General features: G+C 36.5%; 5 protein-coding genes and 1 long non-coding RNA gene across 7 annotated transcripts; 5 read left to right on the forward strand and 1 right to left on the reverse strand.

Moving 5' to 3' along the window:
• Nucleotides 1-99: 99 nt before the first annotated feature.
• LOC112197845 (uncharacterized N-acetyltransferase p20) lies at nt 100-1,219 on the forward strand. Its single transcript, XM_024338742.2, has 2 exons — nt 100-615; nt 1,179-1,219. Exons 1-2 carry the CDS (start codon nt 171-173, stop codon nt 1,202-1,204), a joined length of 471 nt encoding a protein of 156 aa, XP_024194510.2. The 5' UTR covers nt 100-170; the 3' UTR covers nt 1,205-1,219.
• On the forward strand, nt 538-1,980 carry LOC112197846 (uncharacterized N-acetyltransferase p20). The gene is made up of 2 exons (XM_024338744.2): nt 538-667; nt 1,174-1,980. The coding sequence occupies exon 2, from the start codon at nt 1,314-1,316 to the stop codon at nt 1,827-1,829; it is 516 nt and encodes a 171-aa protein (XP_024194512.1). The 5' UTR covers nt 538-667; nt 1,174-1,313; the 3' UTR covers nt 1,830-1,980.
• A 12,178-nt stretch (nt 1,981-14,158) lies between these two features.
• On the reverse strand, nt 14,159-14,883 carry LOC112197844 (uncharacterized N-acetyltransferase p20). The gene has a single exon (XM_024338741.2). It carries the CDS (start codon nt 14,783-14,785, stop codon nt 14,246-14,248), a length of 540 nt encoding a protein of 179 aa, XP_024194509.1. The 5' UTR covers nt 14,786-14,883; the 3' UTR covers nt 14,159-14,245.
• A 737-nt stretch (nt 14,884-15,620) lies between these two features.
• LOC112199305 (uncharacterized N-acetyltransferase p20) lies at nt 15,621-16,151 on the forward strand. Its single transcript, XM_024340340.1, has one exon. It carries the CDS (start codon nt 15,621-15,623, stop codon nt 16,149-16,151), a length of 531 nt encoding a protein of 176 aa, XP_024196108.1.
• Nucleotides 16,152-16,710: 559 nt separating this feature from the next.
• LOC112197847 (uncharacterized N-acetyltransferase p20-like) lies at nt 16,711-21,604 on the forward strand. Its single transcript, XM_040519358.1, has 2 exons — nt 16,711-17,033; nt 21,420-21,604. The coding sequence occupies exons 1-2, from the start codon at nt 16,757-16,759 to the stop codon at nt 21,602-21,604; spliced, it is 462 nt and encodes a 153-aa protein (XP_040375292.1). The 5' UTR covers nt 16,711-16,756.
• Nucleotides 19,246-20,873, forward strand: LOC112197848. 2 transcript variants are annotated; one of them, XR_005810548.1, is made up of 2 exons: nt 19,246-19,556; nt 20,500-20,873. It is a non-coding gene; the product is annotated as an uncharacterized LOC112197848 (long non-coding RNA). The 2 variants fall into 2 exon arrangements; XR_002935771.2 differs by lacking the exon at nt 19,246-19,556 and adding an exon at nt 19,563-20,104.
• Nucleotides 21,605-22,617: the final 1,013 nt, after the last annotated feature.

The raw sequence follows: 22,617 nt of genomic DNA on the forward strand, positions 1-22,617 counted from the left end.
CCTCAAGCCTTGATTAATGAAACTGTGCTACCCTTTTTTTTATATATATATTTTTTGAAAATAATGCAATGGTCCTTTTTGTATCTCTTATCATCTTATGTGTAACTTGATTCTAAACTAACTAGTGTAAACCTCAATTCACAATCAGAACCATACCAATCACAGAGGAAATGGATGACACCGATAACAATTCATTGGCGATCACACTCCGTCCGTACAGACTCTCAGATGCTGAGGATTTCTTGATGTATGCTGGTGATGAAAGGGTGACACAATTCACTCGTTGGAACACATTCACTTCTGAAGAACAAGCACTCACCTACATTAAGGACTTCTGCATTCCTCACTCTTACTGCAAATCCATCTGCATCAATGACCGTTCGATTGGATTTGTCTTCATCAAGCCACACGGAGATAATGACAAGTGCAGAGCAGAGATTGGGTACGCGTTAGCTGCCGAGTATTGGGGACAAGGCATAGCAACCAGAGCTGTGAAGATGGCCATCATTGATGTGTTCAAAGAATTCACCGATTTGGTTAGACTTCAAGCTATGGTTTTGGTAGAGAACAAGGGTTCCCAGCGAGTGTTGGAAAAACTTGGGTTTCACAAAGAAGGTCTGTTGAGGAAGTATACGATTCATAAAGGCACAGCTAGTGATATTTTCATGTATAGTCTTCTGTCCACTGATCCCATGCCTTGAAATGACAAATTGCTTAATGTTAAGTTTGAATTTGAAACGTTTGATAGTAGCAGAACGTTTTAAATGTTCTCTTACATGATAACCATGTCATTTTGTCAAGTTATCCTCTGAATGTTCTTAAAAGTTTTCTACATGTGTTATGTCAATTTGTTAGACTGTCAATCGATCTCACTCGGATTGTGTTCTTAGAAGTGGCAGAAACTACTTCTAAGTGGGATTCAAAATTGATATGTTGGAAGATTTTCCTTTTAGCTAGCATCTTTTAAGACATAGAATTTAAACCTCTTCAAATAAAATTGTGACTTCTATTCTTCCTGCTTTATCAAATGTTCGTAGCTCCGTTGCTATTGTTTTAGATTAACAGTATGATAGCGTGGCTCTCACATTGCTGATCAAGTTACACACCCCAACACCCCATCACTAGTGGGTTAATGTCACAGCTTGTGATGGTAATGACCCATTTGTCTTCTAGTACAGGAAAGTTCTGGCAACCACCATCATAATTTGACTGGTCCTCCATGTTAGTCTACTTAACTCATAAAATTCATTGCATTACAAAGTGCCGATACTTATTCCATTTGAGCCTGGAACCATCTCAAATTTCCTTCATCCATGGATTCCTCCAGAATTTCACTTCGTCCTTTCAAACTCTCCGATGCTGATGACTTCCTGAAATGGGCAAGTGATGACAGAGTAACACGCTATCTGAGATGGAACACCATAACCTCTGGAGAAGAAGCCTTGACATATATTGAGGAGGTTTGTATTTCTCACCCATGGCGTCAGTCCATATGTTTGGATGACCATTGCATAGGATATGTTTCTGTCAAACCCGAACGGGGTGATGATTCGTGCAGGGCACATGTTAGCTATGCTTTGTCTGCAGACTTCTGGGGGCAAGGGATTGTCACATTGGCATTGAAGATGGCCATCTCTAGGGTCTTCAAAGAGTTCCTATTTCTGGTGAGGATTGAGGCTTTGGTTGAGGTTGAGAATAAGGGATCTCAAAGGGTTTTAGAGAAGGTTGGGTTTGTGAAAGAAGGGTTGTTAAGGAAGTATGGGTATTGCAAAGGTGAGATTAGAGATATGATTATGTATAGTTTCTTATCCACAGATGAGATTATGTGACTTGTGGTTCTTGGTGTTTTGGTCGATGCATAGTGTCATATTTCAACAGATATGATTCTCTTTCTCCTTTTTACATAATTTTCAGCAATTATGTTTATGAGGAAATGTAATATTGAAAAACAGTAATCTAACAATGTAATAAAATATGGGAGGATCGAATCTACTCTACATCTATGTTGCAATTGCCCTTTCACTAGGGCGGTCCTTGGTTCATGCTTTACCAGTGAGTCAAACGATACGGGAGTGCTAGAATGGATTCAGTTTTGCTCCAGCAGGTTAGCTCCTTCTCATTTTGATCTGTTAATGTTCTTATTATGGGGTGTGTGGAAAGAAAGGAACACCAGGGTTTGGGAAAATAAGTCAAAGAGGGTTAGTGATGTAGTTTTGATGGCTAGTTGGCTACCTCTAGACTCCAAGAAAACATTTACCATGACAAATGTCGTCAAACATCCTGACACACACGAGGATGAAAATATGTGTCAACCTTGAATATGGCCTGGATCGCTAGGTTAGGACAAGCATCATGATCGATAACAATACTAGTGATGGGATAAGAAGCTCGTGTTGACTCTATTATTTATGATTGTCAATTATAATTGATTTTTTTTTTAACCATATATCCCTTAAAGATTGGGTGGTTCTATTCATACCTCTCATAATAGTATTTGGACATACCTCTCATAATAGTATTTGGACCTCTTTGGATACTTATTACCATCAAACGTCCAATTTTGTCCCTCTATCTTTTCTCTCTACACCTCCTCTCATTTGTGAAAATGATTCGGTAGCAAACAAAGAAGATGATACCCAACTTCAAATAGTTGCAGAAAGACATCAACTTGACAAAAATAAATACGGGGTCATTAAGGATTTTGCAACCAAGATTTTGCAACAAAGGATAAGGCTAGTTCAGACGAATGGGATAATATTGAAGATTGAGTTGATTAAAACGGCTTGCTTATTTGATCTTTTATATATGATTGCTGGAGCAGTGGAGCCTCATAAAGTTGTTTGGGTGGCCCTTTTAGAAATTGGGTGTTGTGCACAAAGGCTTATTGCAAGGTAATGTTTAGTATTTGATTAAATATATTATTTGTGTATATGTGTTTTTTTTTCTCTTGTTATACTTCTAATTTTAGTGAATAAAAAGAAAGAGAGGTAAGATAGAGAGAGAGAGGAGGGTAGAGACGATCTGGTGATGAAGAGAAACTAGACCAGACGCATGGATGAAAGAAATTGGATTTTAGAGATGCAAAATAAGATTTTAATTTTTTTTTTTTTTATCTTAAGAGGGGCAAAATAGGATTTGTAAATGTTCAAAAATAGATGAGGTCTAGATGCTAATATAGAAGGTATAAATAGAAGCACTCTTAAAAATTAAAGAATTATTTTAATCAAAACGGAAAAAATGTTAAAAAAAAAAAGGATTAATTTATGTTTACCTACTTGAACTTTTGGTCATATTTTTCATATTAGTCCTTAAAGTTCCAATTTCATACAGATTATCCCTAAACTCCCAATTTTAATCAGCCGAGTCCAATTCTTCAAATTCCATCCAAAATTTATGTCAAGTGATGACGTGGTAGGAGACAGAAAGGATAAATTCCAATACTACCCTTGTGAACGTTTTTCCATTTTTTTTTAACCAAAAAAATATAATACATAAATGAATATATTTGTACTCTCTTCACTTGTTCTCTGCTCAATACTAATAACACTGGCTTGAAAGAGCAAAAATTTCGGCAATTTTGAATCAGCATACAGCCTCCAACATCTTAGAAAGAGAAAATGTCCATACACTCCTAATCCACCAATATACTTCCCATACACCCTACCAACTTATTTTTATTCCCTTTCACACAAAATTTTTCCTTTTTTTTTTCTCACCTACCCATCTTACCTACTTTTATGCCATTAGTACCCCTTTTCCCTTTCTTTCTCCGACCTTTGCAGTTTTACGATTACTATGAACAGATTTTTTTTCTTTCCTTTTGATGAAACGTGGTGAGCCCGTCTTGAAAATAATAATCATAGTTAGAATTCATCCTCTATATTCGAAGGTAAACAGCTAATTTTCACTATTCATAATTTCGATGAATTAATTGCTATTAGCAAAAATAACCAGTAAAGAGTTAGCTGAAGAAGAAAAAAAAGTTGAGAGAGTTAAAAGATTACAGGTCAATGCTTCAAAGAGAAACTCCCAATTATTGAGATATTATCTTCATAGTTCAAAAAAGAATTTACAAAGTTGAGAAAACTATCGGAGATCTCGAATATACTCCCCAAGAGGAACAAAAACCTCTTGATTATTCGAGCATTGGTTAGATCCGTAATTCACTGGTATCAGAGCCTGCTGAAAAAGCTCAAGGGGAATCCCCAATGGGGACAATGTCTGAATTGATATTAGAGAAGTTAAATTCTCTACTAAAATCTTCTGATGAAAAACATCAGAATTTGATACAAGAAGTATCTAGATGTCAAGATCATCTAGAAAAACTACCAGATATAATCTACCAATTAGAAAAATTAGAAAATAAAATAGATTATACCAAAGAACTTCCTAACCGAGAAGAAGAACAGCTAACAAATGTTAGTAGAAAAATTAATGAACATCGAGAAATGCTGGATTCTATGAAAAATATATTGAAGGATAAGAAAAAACCTCTAGTAAAATCATAGAAAGCTAATGGATTCACACCGTTAGAAAAACCCGAGAAGAATTCTGTTCTAAACATGATTTTTCTAGAACCTTCTACTCTTCTGACTAGTATCAAATATGTCAAAATGATGATCATCTTTGGAAAAAAGAAAAGAGTACAACTCCTAAATGCAGAAGAATTCGAATACAATGAAATAGGACAGGAGGTAAACAACTCCGCAATTCCAAAATTAGATTTCAAACAAATCTATAAAAGAGAAAAGTTTGAATTGATGGACAACCATCATTTCAAATTATTGGAATTCACAACTCCTTCTACAACAGGAAAAACAGATCTGTTAATGATCACTCCTCAAGAAGTTGCCAGAGCAAAGGCAAAGAATTATCAATTTATGCACGTTGGAGCAGTCCAAGTAGGCATAAAACTTCATGCCTGAGAAGGCATAAACTGTTCAGTTCTATGACTCTTACAAGACAATAGACTAACAGATTTTCAAGCTAGTCTATTGGGAACACTTGAAGCATCTTTATGCAATCAAGTAGCATATTTCAACTGTTTCCCAAACTTCTCAACAAGCTTGAAACTCTCAATCTCAGACAGTGAGCAACATCTTTCAAGACAATAAACTAACAAATTTTCAAGCTAGTCTATTGAAAACACTTGAAGCATCTTTATGCAATCAAGTAGCATATTTCAACTGTTTCCCAAACTTCTCAACAAGCTTGAAGGATGTTGCTCACTGTCTGAGATTGAGAGTCAAGACAGATGGCATATCAATGAAAGAAAATATGCAAGAACTTGTATATTTATACTATAAACTAATGAGTACCACAGTAGAACCAAAGACAAGGATATCAATATCCCAAGTCTTACTACTGGATTTCTCACCAGTCAGAGAAACCATTCACAAAGAATTCACAAGGTTACTTGGAATGAAGTAACTTTCCCCATTGAATGGAAATTATCTTGTCCAAAGAAACCACCAGAAAGTGCGAAAGCAGCAATCTATGAAAGTAGAAAGACTAGAGATATCAGTCTAAAATTTGATGATCATAGAAAAAGTGATGTTGGTCCTGAGAATATCAAGATAAACAGAAATTTCAGAAGATGCAACAGTATTAGAAAGGCAAGTACTAGTGGCACTAAATTTGTTGTAGAAGAACCAACAGATCCTATTACTGAAGAAGAACTAGAAACTGATCTAAATAGATCAGTAAATATGCTTAGAGCAAAAAAGCTCTATGAACTTTATGATGAAGCAGAATTCTGTGAAAATATTGAACGATTAGAACAACTAATCGAAGAAATGAAAATTTTCAAAATAAGAAAGGTAAGAAAAGTCCTTCCTTATCAAGATATAGAAATGGAAGACGGAGAAAGCTCCAATTCCAAAACTTTCATCATTAGAGAAAAGGAAAAACTGAAACTCCCTATACAGAATTTCCCTACAGGCAAAAAAGAAGAAATAAATTCTCAAAGATTTGTCCCAGAGGACAATATGTCTAGCATGCCAATCACAAATTATGGTACATGGCTAAATCTAGACAAAGCTCTAGATAAAAGAAAAGCTATTGACCAATGGGTAGATAGCCTCGTGATGGCTTCTGCTATTACCCTTGGAAAGTTTGAAGCACCAGATCTTCAGGTATACTATGAAACTACTTTCACTGGAGTAGCCAAACTATACTATTTATCTTTCAAAGAGACTGTCAGAGAAAGACCGGCTAGAAGAAATAAAAAATTCAAAATCTCCATATGATTTTGCAGTATCCCTGTATGATCAAATTTGTGGAAATCTCTCAAATTTGAGTGAAAATGCTAAAGAAGCAGCCAAATCAAATATTTAAGCTCTCAAAATTTGTGACATGAGATATTTTGAAGAATATCTAAATGAATTCCAGGAATACTACTATATAATAGGTGAACTAGAGAACACTGATCTAGTACACAGGAAACTTCCCGAACCATAGAGAACAGCTGTGAGAGAAAGCATAGCTGAAAAACCAATTGAAAGATTTTTAGTTGGAGGAATTGCTGACAGAATTAGGCAATTACTAAAAGAATAATGTAAAGCAAATCTTAGAGCCAAAATGGCTAAGAAACAGCTCAAAGGAGTGAAAAACATCTGTTATGGAATACTGGACATGAAAGGCTATGAAATAGCTTATTCCGATGATGAAGACGATGACAAGACAATATATTCTGCCTGGTCTAAAGAAGAATCCTAATCTGATTCTGAATTAGATTTTGAAATAGAATCTAGACAGATGAATGTTCTTAAAGTAAAAAACTGGGAAGAAAGTAAGATAGAAGCAATAATGTCTTCATATCAGGTTAACCCTGGTACATTTATTTGTGACTATTGCCTATGTCATGAAAAGAATGGACTTCCCATGTTCTGTGAAGAATCAAAATAGACTTATCACAAAGAATGCTTCATAGCTGAAGCAAGAAGAAAAACCAAGTATGGTCTTATCAGCCAACTGGTGGAACAAGAATATGAGGAATAACTCAGTGAATGAAAAGAGAAAAAATAGAAACTTTGTTCCAAGAAATTACTGAATCTTCCTAAGAAATAAAGGAAGAAAAGATCGATGAAAATATAGAACTGGTTGAACCAGAAAACATTCCAGAAGAATGTAAACCATTTGTACCGCAAGAACAAGATCAAGACGAGCTTCAACAATCGAAAGTCATCTCTACTAGTAGATATAGCAACTACATAGAGATTGGATTAAAATTCACTGATCATAGAAAATATCATCTACATGCATTTGTAGATAATGAATCAGAATTCACAATTGCAAAAAGATTTGCAATTCTAGAAGAACTCTGGAAAGAAGACAATAAAAAAAAAAAAAACTACTAGCGTGCAATTTGATGGAAGCCACCTAACCATGAAAAAGGTAGCTAAAGATGTTCACATCATCATTGGTAGAGGAACATTTTTCATCAACACTCTTTGGCAATCAGAAGGCCAAGGATCAGATTTTTTGTTGGGAAATGATTTCCTTCTCCAACAGAGATTTGTTCAAGATGAAGAAGCTATGGGCTTCAGAAAAGGAGACAGAATGTTTTGGGCTGAGAGACTGACCCAAGCAAAAAGTGTAGTAGGTCCAAACTTTACTACTCAATATCAGAGATCGCAATGAAATAGTGGTGATCATAAGCCCTATACGCCCAGATTTGAACCTGTGGTTCAAAGTAAGCAACAAAAAGAATTGCTTATCCAAGATTCTTCTGAAGAAGAAGAATAAGGAACTAGCGAAGATGAAGAAGCTAGTTTCATCCATGAGCATAACCTCAAGCATTTCCAAAACAAGCTTGAATCTCAGAAAATCCCTACTCTTGATAAAATCAAGAAAATGCTCGAACAGAATATAGATGTCGACCTTCAGAAATTTTGGAAAAAAGACCCAGTGGTCTGTGAATTAAGATTACATGATATGAATGTCATATGTCATGTCAAAGCTATTCCTCAGTATAAAGAGGAAGATAAAAAAGAATTCAGAAAAGACATAGAAGATCTCCTGAACAAGAGATTAATTCGACCATCTACTAGCCCTCATCATGCTTCAGGTTTCTACGTGAGAAACCATGCAGAAAATGTTAGAGGAAGCTAGAATGGTGATTGACTACAGAGATGTCAATAAGAAGACCATTAAAGACGGTTATCAAATAGCTCAAGCGAGAGTCTTGATCAATCAGCTCAAAGGAGCTAAAGTCCTTTCAAAATTCTATGCAAAGTCGGGTTTTTTGCAAGTTTAGATGTATCCAGATAGTGTTCCTCTCACTGCATTTGGAACACCACAAGGTCATTACGAATGGTTAGTAATGCCCTTTGGCCTAAAACAAGCCCCTTCAATCTTCCAAAGAAAGATGGATGACATCTTCAAACATGTTGCTGAATTATGTGTTGTCTATATCGATGACATTCTTGTCTTCTCCAAAACCAGAGAAGAACACATGAAACACCTTTACGAGGTTGTTAAGATGATAATTCAGCATGGGATCATCCTAGGAGAAAAGAAAGTCTTTTTTATCCTAGATGAAGTTGATTTTCTTGGTATAAATATCAAGAATGAAGTGATAAAACTCCAACCCCATATCCTTGAGAAAATTTGGAAATTCCCAGATAAAATTCCTAATACTAAGAGTCTAGAAAGATTCTTAGGAGTCATCAACTATGGAAGGGATTTCATTCCCAAAATCTCAGGACTAACAGCAATGTTATCTCCTAAAACAAGTTCTAAAAGAAAATGGAGCTTCACAGAAGATGATGAAAAAATCGCGAAGCAGATAAAAGCCCTCTGCAAGAATCTCCCTCCTTTACAACAACTAGAAGAGAATGATGAAATCATACTCCAAACTGATGCTAGTGATAATTACTGGTCCGATGTTATTCTAGCAAAAACACCCGGAACTAACATTGAAAAGATTTGTAAATTTTGTAGTGGCAAGTTCAACCCTACAGAACAAAATTATCATACAGGAGAAAGAAATATTGGTTGTCAAGAAAATAATTTTAAATTCTCTAGTTTTTCTAGGAAAACCCTTTACTGTACGCACCGATAGTGCTAGAGTAAAGAATTTTAAAAATTTTACTGATAGAGGAAGATTAGCAAATTGGCAATTATTTCTTAACCAATATGATTATAATGTTGAATTAATTGCAGGAAATAAGAATTATCTTCTAGACACCCTATCCAGAGAAATGGCGATGTTCATCCAAAGAGAAGGCGATGAAGGTTGCAATCCCAGAAACAGAAGAACAGGAAAAGAGCCGGAAAATGTTGACGAAACCAAAGAAAAAAATGCTCAAAAGATATTTGCTAAATCCAAAAGGATTAGCCACAACTTATCAATCTCAGGGTAAAGGATTGGCTACCCCGTTTCAAACAGTAGACTGTAAAGGCTCATCAAGACCGTTTAAGGCTGTTGCTATGTTTTCAATTATGAATTAAAAACTTTCGATGAACCTGTGTCACGAACTGGTAGAAGATTAGCATATCATCAGAAAGCTATTTTAGATGACCTTTTATATGCTTTTCAGAAAAGAAACAGTGGTCTCATGTTCCCAGCTTTGTTTGCCCTAGCAGAAGAACTCCATGAAAATGCCAGACCACAGTTTGAAGAAGGTTATGAAAATACATAGCAGAGTGCTGTCCAGAATGAAAAAATTCAGTATCTTGAAGATCCTGAAAGTGCTAAAGTTCCTATTTTAGCACTAAAAGAATCAGATTGGTTCGACTTCCATAACCTTATTGGAAGTCATAATTCTGACTCATGTCTTCCTCCAACTCTCGTCATTGTCCCTGGACCTTATGTTGGAAGATACGTAGTCAATGTTCAGAGTGAACATCCTCAAGAACGCAAGCTTTGCCTTGTTGTAAATGGTTTTGTCCATAACATCTGGACTAAAACCAATGATGATCTCAAGGGACTATCGCCCATCATAGTCAACACAGTTAAGAATGTTAGAAAAAAAGACTGCATCCTCATATTAAAATTCAGATCTACTCCACTAGAGTGGATTCAGAAGAAAAATGGCGAGGTTGACTATATTTCTCCATACCATTATGTGAGAATCATTCAAGGAAAATATTTTCACCCTGCATGTGTTGGATACAATGGCCAACCAAGTTCTAGTATTCCCTGGATGAAGGCCATGTCTCTAGAATATATCAAAAAGATCATCGAAGAAGATACAGAAAATACATTCTTGGCAGCAGGAGAAAAAATTATTGTTATTGCATATGACCATCCTGAAGTTATTAGCAGTGACCTTTTTCTTTCTCTCAGAAGAAATTAGCCTGCTTTCAGTGGACTGAAAATGACAATCACTACAAGATGTATGAAGATACAGACGTAGAAGAAAACGGCAAAAGCAAGGATGAATAACAACTCTTTTGTCCTAAGCAATAATTCAGAAACAAACAAAAACATGTGAAACAGCAGGTGTAGAAAACACCACAAGCAACTTTGGCCTTTTCCTAAAAGAGGCTTTTACTTTTCAAAAAAAAAAAAAAAAGGTGAAAAATATTTCACCTAAAGGAATCTGCTTTTCGTCAATCGACCTCAATCACCCGGAGCACTCAAGAGAGCAGAAAATAATGGAGTTGTTCTATACATTTTAGTGTTTTTGAATTCCAGTTTGAGTACTGCTCCCTATATAAGGAACTTTAGGTTCATTTGTAAGGCATAAGAAAATTGAGCAGAAGAGTCTTCTCTCAAGAAGTAAGAAAGTCATAGTAGCAGTGTGTTCTTTCCTTCTAGTGTGGAGTAGTGTGCTTTCATTTCAAGTAAGTATCTATAATCATCCTCATAGATAGCTAAACAAGTTTTTAGCTATTTACCTAAGAATGTTGCTCTGAGTTCTCAGCTTGTAATTATGTTTAAATAAATAACTCTAAATTGCTCATACACTTCGTCAAAATTTTTCAAGTTCAGAATGAGTTATGTTTATATTGTTTACTTGTTTTCTGCCTGTATCCTGTAGAACCTTGAAGTTTAGATTTTCTGTTTCACAGGATATATAATTTTATTTTTAAGGGAACATAATCAGGTTCCATTAAAATAACGATGTCACTGCGTCAAGCTAGAAGGTTTCAAAGAAACCACTCATAATACAAGTACAAGCATAATATCGACTGTCAGAGCAGCCAAAACACTCCTAACAAAAAAGACTAAAAGCCTAAAGGAACTGCAAGGAAAAAGAAACTCCCTAAGACTAATAGAGCGGAGCTCACTTATTCAAAAAAGAAAAAAACAACCTACGCCTACACAATTTTCAATCAAAGCACTGCCTTGGAACTTTGACCCTTAAAGACCTCAATGGTGTACATCGCAGCAACCAAAACAAGATCAGCTTCAATCAAAAATAACATAGACCTACATCCCTCCCCAAAGGCCTATGCCAAGCCTGATCCAAAAGGAAGAGAGAGATAGTGAGCTAGCCCGGCTAGGCTGCATTGCTGCAACCTAGGCAAGCAGCGACCCATTGGCCCATAGCCCAGGATCCACCCACATTCCCTCAGAATGAGATGCAGCGCCGGCCATCAAGGGAGCCTTCACCGGTCACCAATCCGGCGGCAGTCCCCTATTCTCCACCATCTCCAAGATCAGAGGAAGAAACTCCTTGGACCTTGACCTGGAGAGCAAACAACGGTCAGACTGCCTTCTTCAGAGCCACCGACTTAGAGCAAACCACCACCCTTGAGAAGTCCAATCGATGCCTGAGCACCAGAGCTGCACCACTCAGATGAAAACCCGAATCGAACAACTGCCAGGAACCAGATCGTCGCTGCCGTACAGAACCCCTACAACCAAACGCAAACCCACCGATCCGCGTCACCGCCGTGCCTACCTTCTCACACCGCCCTCACCTGGAGCTTGTCCATGCATGGTTAGGGGAATAAGGGTTCACCTCTGCCACGAACACGAAACCTACTTCCAAAGTGATTTCACGTATTTTTATGCATGAAATCGTATCTAAAACACTAGAAATAAGTTAATCATCAAGTCAATTATTATGTAATTAATCCATTTTTATTTTTTGTGTAGGAAATAAGTGGAGTTGCAAAAATAAGATAAAAATGTGCGAAATTGGAGAAAAATTGGTTTTCCGACAAAAGGACGAAATATTCGATGATGGTCAACCGTGGTCAACGCTATCAAGGGAGTGGAATCCAATTATCTTCGACAGTATATGCGGAAGCGCATTGAGAAGAGAAGAAGAAGAAGAAGAAAGAAAAAAAAAAAACAAAAGGAAAAAATAAAATAAAAAGAAGAAGATGAAAACTTTGCTGACGTCATGCATCATAATGTTTTTGACTTTTTTTTCCTCCCTCCCATGTGCAAGTCTTCCTTCCTTCCTTTTTATTTTCTCTCTTTCTTATTTTTTTCTTTTCTTTCCTCTCACCCTCTCTTGTGCTGCCACATGGCAGCCTATCTCTTTTCTCTTTTAACTTCCGCACAACCCACGATCATCCATGAATTCCATACCCATATATATATGAGAAATTTTTAGGTGGGGGTTTCCCCACCACGTGTCTTTACGGCACCCCAATCAGAAGAGAGGAAATTTTCCATCTTTTTCAAAATTGCCCTTGCTTCCTGAAGTGCAATACCCAAAACACCTCCCCTGTTGGGCAGTGATTGGCCCTCCCCACCACGTGTCCGTGCGGGTGTCCTACGCAAGATTCTCTCTATATATATACTCTCCCCTCTTACACCGAAAGGAAACTCAGACACAGCCGCACCACCAAAAAAACAGAGGCAGCCCTTTGGGTTGCTCTCTTTCCTCTCCTTCCCCACCAATTTTCCTCTTCCCTTTATATTTTCTTTTGGAGATTTAAAGGATTTACTCACCCAAAACTTCAAAGATTCATTAAAGACTTCAACCTCTACTACATTCAAGATTTCGGTATTTGTAGAAGTTGTAATTCAAGGGTAGTCATGCTAGCTTCCTAGCTAATTATGATTATCTTTGTTTTCTCCTACACTTCTATACTATTTTCTCTTTAAATTTTATATTTTTGATGTTCATAATTATGGGTTATGAGTAATTTCCTTGTTCGGGGTTAGAGTTGTGTGCCCTATCCCAAATTTGATGTAATGGATGCTTAATTTAATTTATATATGGAATTTGTTAATTATTGGATGCTTGTGTTTTGTGATAATTGATTAGAATGCATGCTTGGGAATTGTCAACTCTTAGGTATGTGTTTTAATAAGTCCAGATTAAAATTTAGGGATAACATCCTTAGATTTTAGAGCTAGAACCCCAATTTAATATTCGTGGGTAGTACAAGCATGGTTCATTACATGATTAGCTTGATCGCAATTATGGTAAGCTTGGTTGCTTAATTCCTTAATCTCTAAGCCTCTTGATGTGAATTAGTGACCCTTGAACGATCTCTAATTCATGCCAAGTGAGTTCCTACGGCCCTTGAACCAGAGTAGGAATACCATAAAAGGAAATTTCGGCCCTTGAGCCTTGAAAAGCCTTGGGTACTGCTTCTACCATCTTTAATAAATTGCACGTTAATTAAATTAGCATCTAGAGCATTGAATTAGGTTGGGATTCATCCCTAACTACCAATCCCCTATATATATAAATTTCTTACTTTTCTTTCCTTTATTTAATTTAGTAGTTAGTTAAAGTTTTCATTTAAATTATTGCACTTTAGTTATTAGAAATACAAATTACATTTTTGGTGACACTTTCTACTTCATTGTAAATAGTCATCACAAGGCTAATAGCTTTGATTAGGCTTCGGTGCGAACCAAAACCGAGCATTGCTAAGACTTGGTGCCTTAGAGTAGTATTTTTATTTATTTTCTTTTGTTTGCTAACTGTCTTTATTTCCTATTATCTAAGGATTGTAGGTTAGCTACTAATCCCTGTGGTACGATAACTTTGAGCAAAATATTTCCCTATCTTGACAATGATACGTACGCTTGTGTAAATGTGTATCAAGTCACAAGGTCACTCCGAGATGCTCGGAGGCCTGAATTAATGTATATCCTTGATAAAATAAATGAGTGAAAAACTATTAATGTTTGAGGATCTATAATTTGGTTAACGCTGCTCTAGTTCAATGTTTATGTTTTCCTTTATTTCATTTTCATTTCTCTTCCCTAGTACTGTATCAGATTCATTTTCAATTATGTATGGCAACAAAATAATGTTATTGGAATACCCTAGTATCCACATGCATGATCTTCAAAACACATAAGTTTACAGCAAATACATCAAGTTCGATATCGATCTGTAGAAAGAAGACTATACATCACTATATCCCAAGTTCTTCCCTTCAAAACTTCATATTTTCTGAGAACACCTTCCTTCAGGAACCCGGCCTTCTCCAGAACCCTCTGTGATCGCACATTGTTCACATCAACAAGAGCTTCAAGTCTCTCCAAATGAGTCCATTCTTTAAATATAGTATCAGCCACCATTTTCACAGCTTGTGTTGCAATCCCTTTCCCCCAGTACTTGGACCCCAAAACATAGCCGAGTTCACCTCTACAACGATCATTCCCCGATTTTGAGGACACCGAAATGGCACCAATTGGCTTGTTGTCTAGGCAGATTGCCCTGAACCAGGGGTGTGGGAGAACCTGTTCCTTGATGAATTTAATGCCATCTTCTTTGCTGGTGTAAGGCTCCCAAGTGCAGAAGCGAGTCACTTTTTCATCAGTGGCCCAGACCATGAAATCATCGATGTCCGAAAGAGCCAATGGCCTCAGGCTGATCTTGGACAACTCATCACTGCTAGAACTTCCCTCCATGTGTGATTATCAGAATGATTAGTTAGAATGCTAAGCCTTTCTGACTGGTAAACAATTTGAGAAAGCTGCAAGAGATCGAATTTGTGTTTATGTATGCAGATAAAAAAGAGGGAGACCATAAGAAACTGCCAAAAAATAAGGTGTTTGAAAGTGATGGAGTCGAGTCAGCTTGGTGTCATTGACTTGGTCAATTACTTGGGCTAGTAAGCAAGAAAAAATTATGGCCGCCTTGTTTTACCGGTGCAACACTAGGCAGGTTCCTCATGGTCATTGGTTCTCTTTTGAAAGAGACATGCATTTACAAATAATGAAATAAAAACCTACCAAATTTTATGGTGCTAACCACAATCGGTACTTATTTTATAGTTTTTCAGTCACCATCTAATACCAAAGCCTATTATTAATTTACTACAAAATTTAAAAAAACAAATTTTCTTTTCTTATACACACGGTGTGTGGATAATTTTATTAACAAAATCTTCAATTTGGTTCATATGTTTTATTTGAGACACATGAATTGAAATAATATACAAAATAGACAATTGTGTGAGAATCAAGTCTTATTTTCTGTAATGTCAACAAGTGTAAATTGCTGACATTATTACATGCAAAATCAAAATTGCAAGATTTCAAAAACACGGACTCACTCAAACCACCACGAAAAATGCAATTCTCCTAGCCTTTATATATATATATATATTTTTTTTTTTTTTTGAAAATAATGCAATTGTCCTTTTTGTATCTTTTATCATCTTATGTGTAACTTGATTCTAAACTAACTAGTAACTAGTGTAAACCTCAATTCACAATCAGAACCATACCAATCACAGAGGAAATGGATAACACCGATAACAATTCATTGGCGATCACACTCCGTCCTTACAGACTCTCAGATGCTGAGGATTTCTTGATGTATGCTGGTGATGAAAGGGTGACACAATTCACTCGTTGGAACACATTCACTTCTAAAGAACAAGCACTCACCTACATTAAGGACTTCTGCATTGCTCATTCTTACTGCAAATCCATCTGCATCAATGACCGTTCGATTAGATTTGTCTTCATCAAGCCACACGTAGATAATGAAAAGTGCAGAGCAGAGGTTGGGTATGCGTTAGCTGCCGAGTATTGGGGACAAGGCATAGCAACCAGAGCTGTGAAGATGGCCATCATTGATGTGTTCAAAGAATTCACCGATTTGGTTAGACTTCAAGCTATGGTTTTGGTAGAGAACAAGGGTTCCCAGCGAGCGTTGGAAAAACTTGGGTTTCACAAAGAAGGTCTGTTGAGGAAGTATACGATTCATAAAGGCACAGCTAGTGATATTTTCATGTATAGTCTTCTGTCCACTGATCCCATGCCTTGAAATGACAAAGTGCTTAATGTTAAGTTTGAATTTGAAACGATTGATAGTAGCAGAACGTTTGAAATGTTCTCTTACATGATAACCATGTCATTTTGTCAAGCTATCCCCTGAATGTTCTTAAAAGTTTTCTACATGTGTTATGTCAACTTGCTAGACTGTCAATCAATCTCACTCGGATTGTCTTCTTAGAAGTGGCAGAGACTACTTCTAAGTGGGAGTCAAAATTAATATGTTGGATGATTTCCTTTTAGCTAGCATCTTTTAAGACAAAGAATTTAAACCTCTTCAAATAAAATTGTGACTTCTATTCTTCCTGCTTTATCAAATGTTCGTAGCTCCGCTGCTATAGTTTTAGATTAACAGTATGATGGTGTGGCTCTCACATTGCCGAGCAAGTTACACGCCCCATCACTAGTGGGTAAATGTCACAGCTTGTGATGGTAATGACCCATTGTCTTCTAGTACTATAGGAAAGTTCTGGCAACCACCATCATAATATGACTGGTCCTCCATGTTAGTCAACTTAATTCTTAAAATTCATTGCATTACAAAGTGCCGATACTTATTCCATTTGAGCCTGGAACCATCTCAAATTTCCTTCATCCATGGATTCATCCAGAATTTCACTTCGTCCTTTCAAACTCTCCGATGCTGATGACTTCCTGAAATGGGCAAGTGATGACAGAGTAACACGCTATCTGAGATGGAACACCATAACTTCTGGAGAAGAAGCCTTGACATATATTGAGAAGGTTTGTATTCCTCACCCAAGGCGTCAGTCCATATGTTTGGATGACCATTGCATAGGATATGTTTCTGTCAAGCCCGAACGGGGCTATGATTCGTGCAGGGCACATGTTAGCTATGCTTTGTCTACAGACTTTTCACTATGCCAATAACTCAATCATCACTATGCCAATAACTCAATCATACAACAGACGTCAGACAACAGAAAGCTAATTTTCTGTTGTCTGAAATTTTCAGACAACAGACAAACCTAACTCTGTTGTTTGAATACCCACTGAAACACAGTTTTTTCATTTTGAGTAAATGGGTGACATTCAGACAACATTTTAATGTTGTTACTTGCAGATAGAGATGTACCTATAATTTCATTCCTCTGAAGGCTCTTATTGAAACAACATTTTTATGTTGTTGGCTCCAGGTAGAGAATTTCATTCCTCTGAAGCCTCAAAGCTTGACTTATTCAAACAACAGTATTCTGTCGTCTGAATGAGTTGGACTGAAAGGTAGAGAATTTCATTCCTCTGAAGCCTCAAAACTCGACTTATTCAAACAACAGTGATAAGAAAATTCTGTCGTCTGAATGAGTTGGACTTAAATTTTAGAAATTTCCCTCCCAATCGATTAAGGTATTTCCCTCTAAAAATTGGTCAAAACCCTAGTTGAGTCAAAGAGTGGTAAGCATCAGACAACTAATTTGACATAATTGTGTTGTCTGATTACATGTGGGAGTCAACTCATTTAATTTTTGGGTTTTTTTGTCCAAGGCAAAATTGCCTTCTACCTTTCATTTGTCTAAGCCCGACTCCATTAAGAGTTTCTCAATCTCTCTCTCTCTCAAAATTCTCGCAGTCAATCCCGACATTGAGCTCTCCTCCCTCTACAAAACCTCCGACCACCCCGGCAAAGATCTCGACGACCTCATCTATACAGTGCCTCTTCCTCTTCCCATTCAACCCTCTGTTCAGATCCACTCTTCCTCTTTCCTGTTTTGGGATCGAAGTATATTAAGCAAAAAAGAAAAGGAAGATGCTGACTATGAAATTCTTACGAGATCTATAATTGATTTCATCTTAGACTCCATAGACTCCGACTCGCTGACTCAGTGTGGTTCACCGTTCACTCCCTCACCGCCTCTCTCTTTTTCCGGCGACCTCTGTTCTCTCCGAAACCTCTCTCCGTCTGTGAATGATTGGCGTCCGATTCAAGCATTTTCTTCCTCAATTGAGCATCGTCGAATCTTGTATCTCACTCGCAGCGATTCGTGTATAGCTTGACCTCCATGGCGTCGATTTCAAGTGGTCAGTACCTTTCTTCTTGCTCATCCTAGGTTAACTGTGCCGGGTTTTTGATTTCGGATTGTGATTTTATTTTGCTTTGCGAGGTATGATGGATTCTTCTTATAGATGCTCGCGACTAGTGTGCATCCTTTTTTAGGGTTTCGATTTCAATATCTAGAATTCGTTTCTGCTTCATCTCATGGCTTCAATTCTGAATTTCTGTTAGTTTCTGGTTCATAATGTATGTCAGGCTTTGAGAAATCTGTGCTATTACGATTCCACGGTAGGGTTAGTTCAGTGAAGTATATACACACGAGGGATGGGTTAATCGATATGGGTACGTTGATATTGGGTTCTGTCAATTCTCTATTCGTTTTGAGAGTGGTGATTTCTGTTGTTCTGAATCTCTTATTAACACTAGACTAATGCATTTTGCAGGTTTCCGTGAGTACTTGAAACGTAGTAAGTTTTACTGGCACCACTTTTAGTACTCCGTTCTGTTTTTCTGAATTACTTTTGATTCACCCAAACATGAGTGTTATGTTGTAGCTATTGATTACCATTCTTGAACCTAAATCACTTCTTCCTTGACTCTGTTTTCATACAGGTCTCACAAGAGTTGCTAAGATCATAGGTAAGTTCTCTTCAGCAGTATTATATATATATACATGCTTAAAGAAGGTGAAAGTTCAAATGCTAGCTTGACACATTGCTGGCTATCATCCCTAACAAAATGTTGACACATTCCAAGATAATCTAGTTATTCTGTCCGCTTACGCTATAACTACATACTTATAAAATGAATGAATCATAAATATATGCTTCTCTAAGACGTCTTTGTTTAACATAGTCTAAGTTTGTCATTATCGGAGAAAATGATAAGTATAATAAGAGTCTAGGTGCACGCCACAAATCCCTGTATATAGCAATGACCGTTTGAGGATCGCCCACAAATCCAATGTTTGTGAAAAAGAAGAAAACAGATATTCATCTTTGTGTTTTATTGTTATTTGGTTATTTAATTAGTAAGTGTGTATTTTCTATTTTGATCATGGCAGGGACTAAAGTTGAGTTGTTCTTTAAAGGAACCGCCTTTGAAGGTTATGATTTCCGGTGCACCGACTTCTGGGAAAGGAACTCAGTGTGAATTGATTGTCAAGAAGGTAACCATTTTCATAGGGATTGAAATTGGAGACTAAGGAACTGAGTAGTTTACATTTTCTTTGCTAGGATTGATATATGCATCATTTAGTTTGGATTGGTGCACATATCAACAACGGACCTTCTAAGAGCTGAAGTGTCATCTGGGACTGAAATTGGAAACAAAGCCAAAGGGTTCATGCATAATGGCAAGTTGGTTCCTGATGAAATCGTCACAGCTGTATGTATTCTATGCATTCACATGAGTTAGAAATATTGCATTTTTCATGACTCCGTTATCAAATTGGTAACATAATCACGTGCAGGGATTGCTAACTATGTTCATATATGTTTGTGTTGTAACTCTTGATCCTCAAACATTGGATTGTTTTATCCCTTGGTAAAACAATGGAGTTGTAACTTCTAAGTATAATAAGAGTCAAAATGAACAGGAAGTAATTCACCATAACAATTTATGCTATAATATCTTATATTCTTCTCCACCCCTGCATTCAGCTGTAATTACTAGCATAGTTCTACATTGAATTATTTTATCTCAGTATAGTCAGTGGTTCAGAAAGTCTCTTCTCTATTGCTGAGTTGTCTCTCAGTTCAGATTGCGGTAAACATCCTTATGTTGTTCCTTTATGTCTCATGTGTTGTGGTTTTAAATGATAAAATTGTGCAAGGAGGCTCTAGCTTTATCTTTGTTGATTTCATTTAATTGTTTTTAATATATGCTGATTCTTCAAACTCTCGAGCGGGCAATTGGTGTTGAGTCTGAAATTGGTACGAACCCATCCTTTCAAACTCTTCTCTACCAATTTATTCTACTTGCTACTATAAATAGGACAAATGTCGTTAATTGGTTGCAGTTAACTGCTTGAGTGCATTAGATTGAAATGCACTCACTTTGTAGAAAGTAGTTTTCTTTTCGGTTACAATGTGTTCGTTCTTGTAGTTGCATTTTAATCCTGCATTGTAAGTTTGTGTTCCATTTGCTTCGCTTTGTGCTTATTTAAGATTATATGCAGCACTTACTAATTATAAGATCTCATTTTGTGGCTGTTGTACCATTTATGTCTTGGTCTAGCAATATCATGTCATAAGAAACACTACACAAAGTTGTATTCCCTATGATTTGGCATACCTGCCTTTTGTCTTATTCTTTCTGCTATCTGCAGATTCCTCACTTGAGACCTGCTGAATATAAGAGAACCGGTAATGCAGCAGAAGTGTTATGTTCTATATTGGGCAAAAGGCAGAAATATACATAAAGAGAGAGAACAGGTAAGCAGCAAAAGTTTAGCATTCTAGCAGACTAAGAAGGCCAAGCCACAGGAGGAAAAACAAATGTCCAAGTGCCCTAGAGTACATTGAAATTATTTGCTATCCAGCTTCAATAGTTAGATTTCATGGAACAATTAATGACTATTGTAAATGTATTTTGGTGGCTGTAATAACAGAATATATGTATTTTTAATGAGTGAAATGACTTTTGAGGTTTTCAGAATGAATGAGAACATCAATGAATGGCAGGAACAAACTTATATGTGTCATCTGAAATACAAGGCAACAACTAACTTGAAAAACAATATGTTGTTTGAGCAACAGAAAAACAATAGAATAAAAAAACAAATCTATTGTTCTATATACATTCAGACAACATAAAATTGTATCTTAAACGCAAGTTTAACCATAAATAACTGTCTTATGTTATGAGTTAAAATGACAGATGATTGTAATTGAAATTTGTTTACAACAACAATAAACTGTAGTTGAGAACCAATACAAACAACACATAATTCTTAGTACTGTGATTGAAATGGGAATTAAACCACAAAAGTTAAAGAACTCTGTTGTTAGTCTTCACGTTTGCCAACACATTTCTGTCGTCTGAAATCTTCGTAACACACACATGTACATGTGAGGAATCAATCAGACAACAGAAGACCAAAAACATGTCTGTCATCTGAGTGCAATCAGATGACAGAGTTTCTACATCGTCTGATTGCACAAGAGACGGCAGCGCCTCAGACGACAGAAAATCATGCAATCAGACGACATATATTATCTGTCATCTGATTAACTTTTTGGCATAGTGTTTGGGGGAAAGGGATTGTCACATTGGCATTGAAGATGGCCATCTCTAGGGTCTTCAAAGAGTTCCTATTTCTGGTGAGGATTGAGGCTTTGGTTGAGGTTGAGAATAAGGGATCTCAAAGGGTTTTAGAGAAGGTTGGGTTTGTGAAAGAAGGGTTGAAGGAAGTATGGGCATTGCAAAGGTGAGATTAGAGATATGATTATGTATAGTTTCTTATCCACAGATAGGATTATGTGACTTATGGTTCTTGGTGTTTTGGTCGATGCATTTGAACTTTAACTAGTGTCATATTTCAACACATATGATTCTCTTTCTCCTTTTTACATGATTTTTAGCAATTATGTTTATGAGGAAATGTGACATTGAAAAACAATAATCTAACAATATAATAAAATATGCATTGGGAGGATCGAATCTACTACACATCTGTGTTGCAATTGCCCTTTCACTAGGGCAGTCCTTAGTTCATGTATTGCTTTAGCTCAAGTGTGCTCTACCAGTGAGTCAAACGATATGGGAGTGTTGGAATGGATTCAGTTTTGCTCCAGCAAGTTAGCTCCTTTTCATTTTGATCTGTTGATGTTCTTATTATGGGGTGTGTGGAAAGAAAGGAACACCAGGGTTTGGGAGAATAAGTCAAAGAGGGTTAGTGATGTAGTTTTGATGGCTACCTCTAGACTCCAAGAATACATTTACCATAACAAATGTTGTCAAACATCTTGACACACATGAGGATGAAAATATGTTGTCAACCTTGAATATGAGCTTGATCGCTAGGCTAGGACGAGCATCATGATCGACAACAATACTAGTGATGGTACAAGAAGCTCGTGTTGACTCTATTATTTATATATCTATATTATTATTAAGAGAAAAGAGTTTGTCAGCCAAAACAGAAAAATTTTACCAAAATATCTCTCAAATATTAAAAAACATTTGAATTGAAATATTTGAGAAAGACAAAATAGTCAATTCACAAATAAAATAAAAACAAAAGAAATTTAATAAAAAAAAATCAAAAACAAAATATATGCCGCAATTTTCTCCACATTAATTATCCACACCCATAGGGTGTGTTTGGAGTCTAGTTATATTTATGAGAAGTGATATTGTCAATTATAATTGATTTTTTTTTTTTTAATCATATAACCCTTAAAGATTGGGTGGTTCTATTCATTCCTCCCATAATAGTATTTGA

Source organism: Rosa chinensis, chromosome 4 (assembly GCF_002994745.2).
Source record: "Rosa chinensis cultivar Old Blush chromosome 4, RchiOBHm-V2, whole genome shotgun sequence".
In the NCBI taxonomy this organism is placed as follows: Eukaryota; Viridiplantae; Streptophyta; class Magnoliopsida; order Rosales; family Rosaceae; genus Rosa; species Rosa chinensis.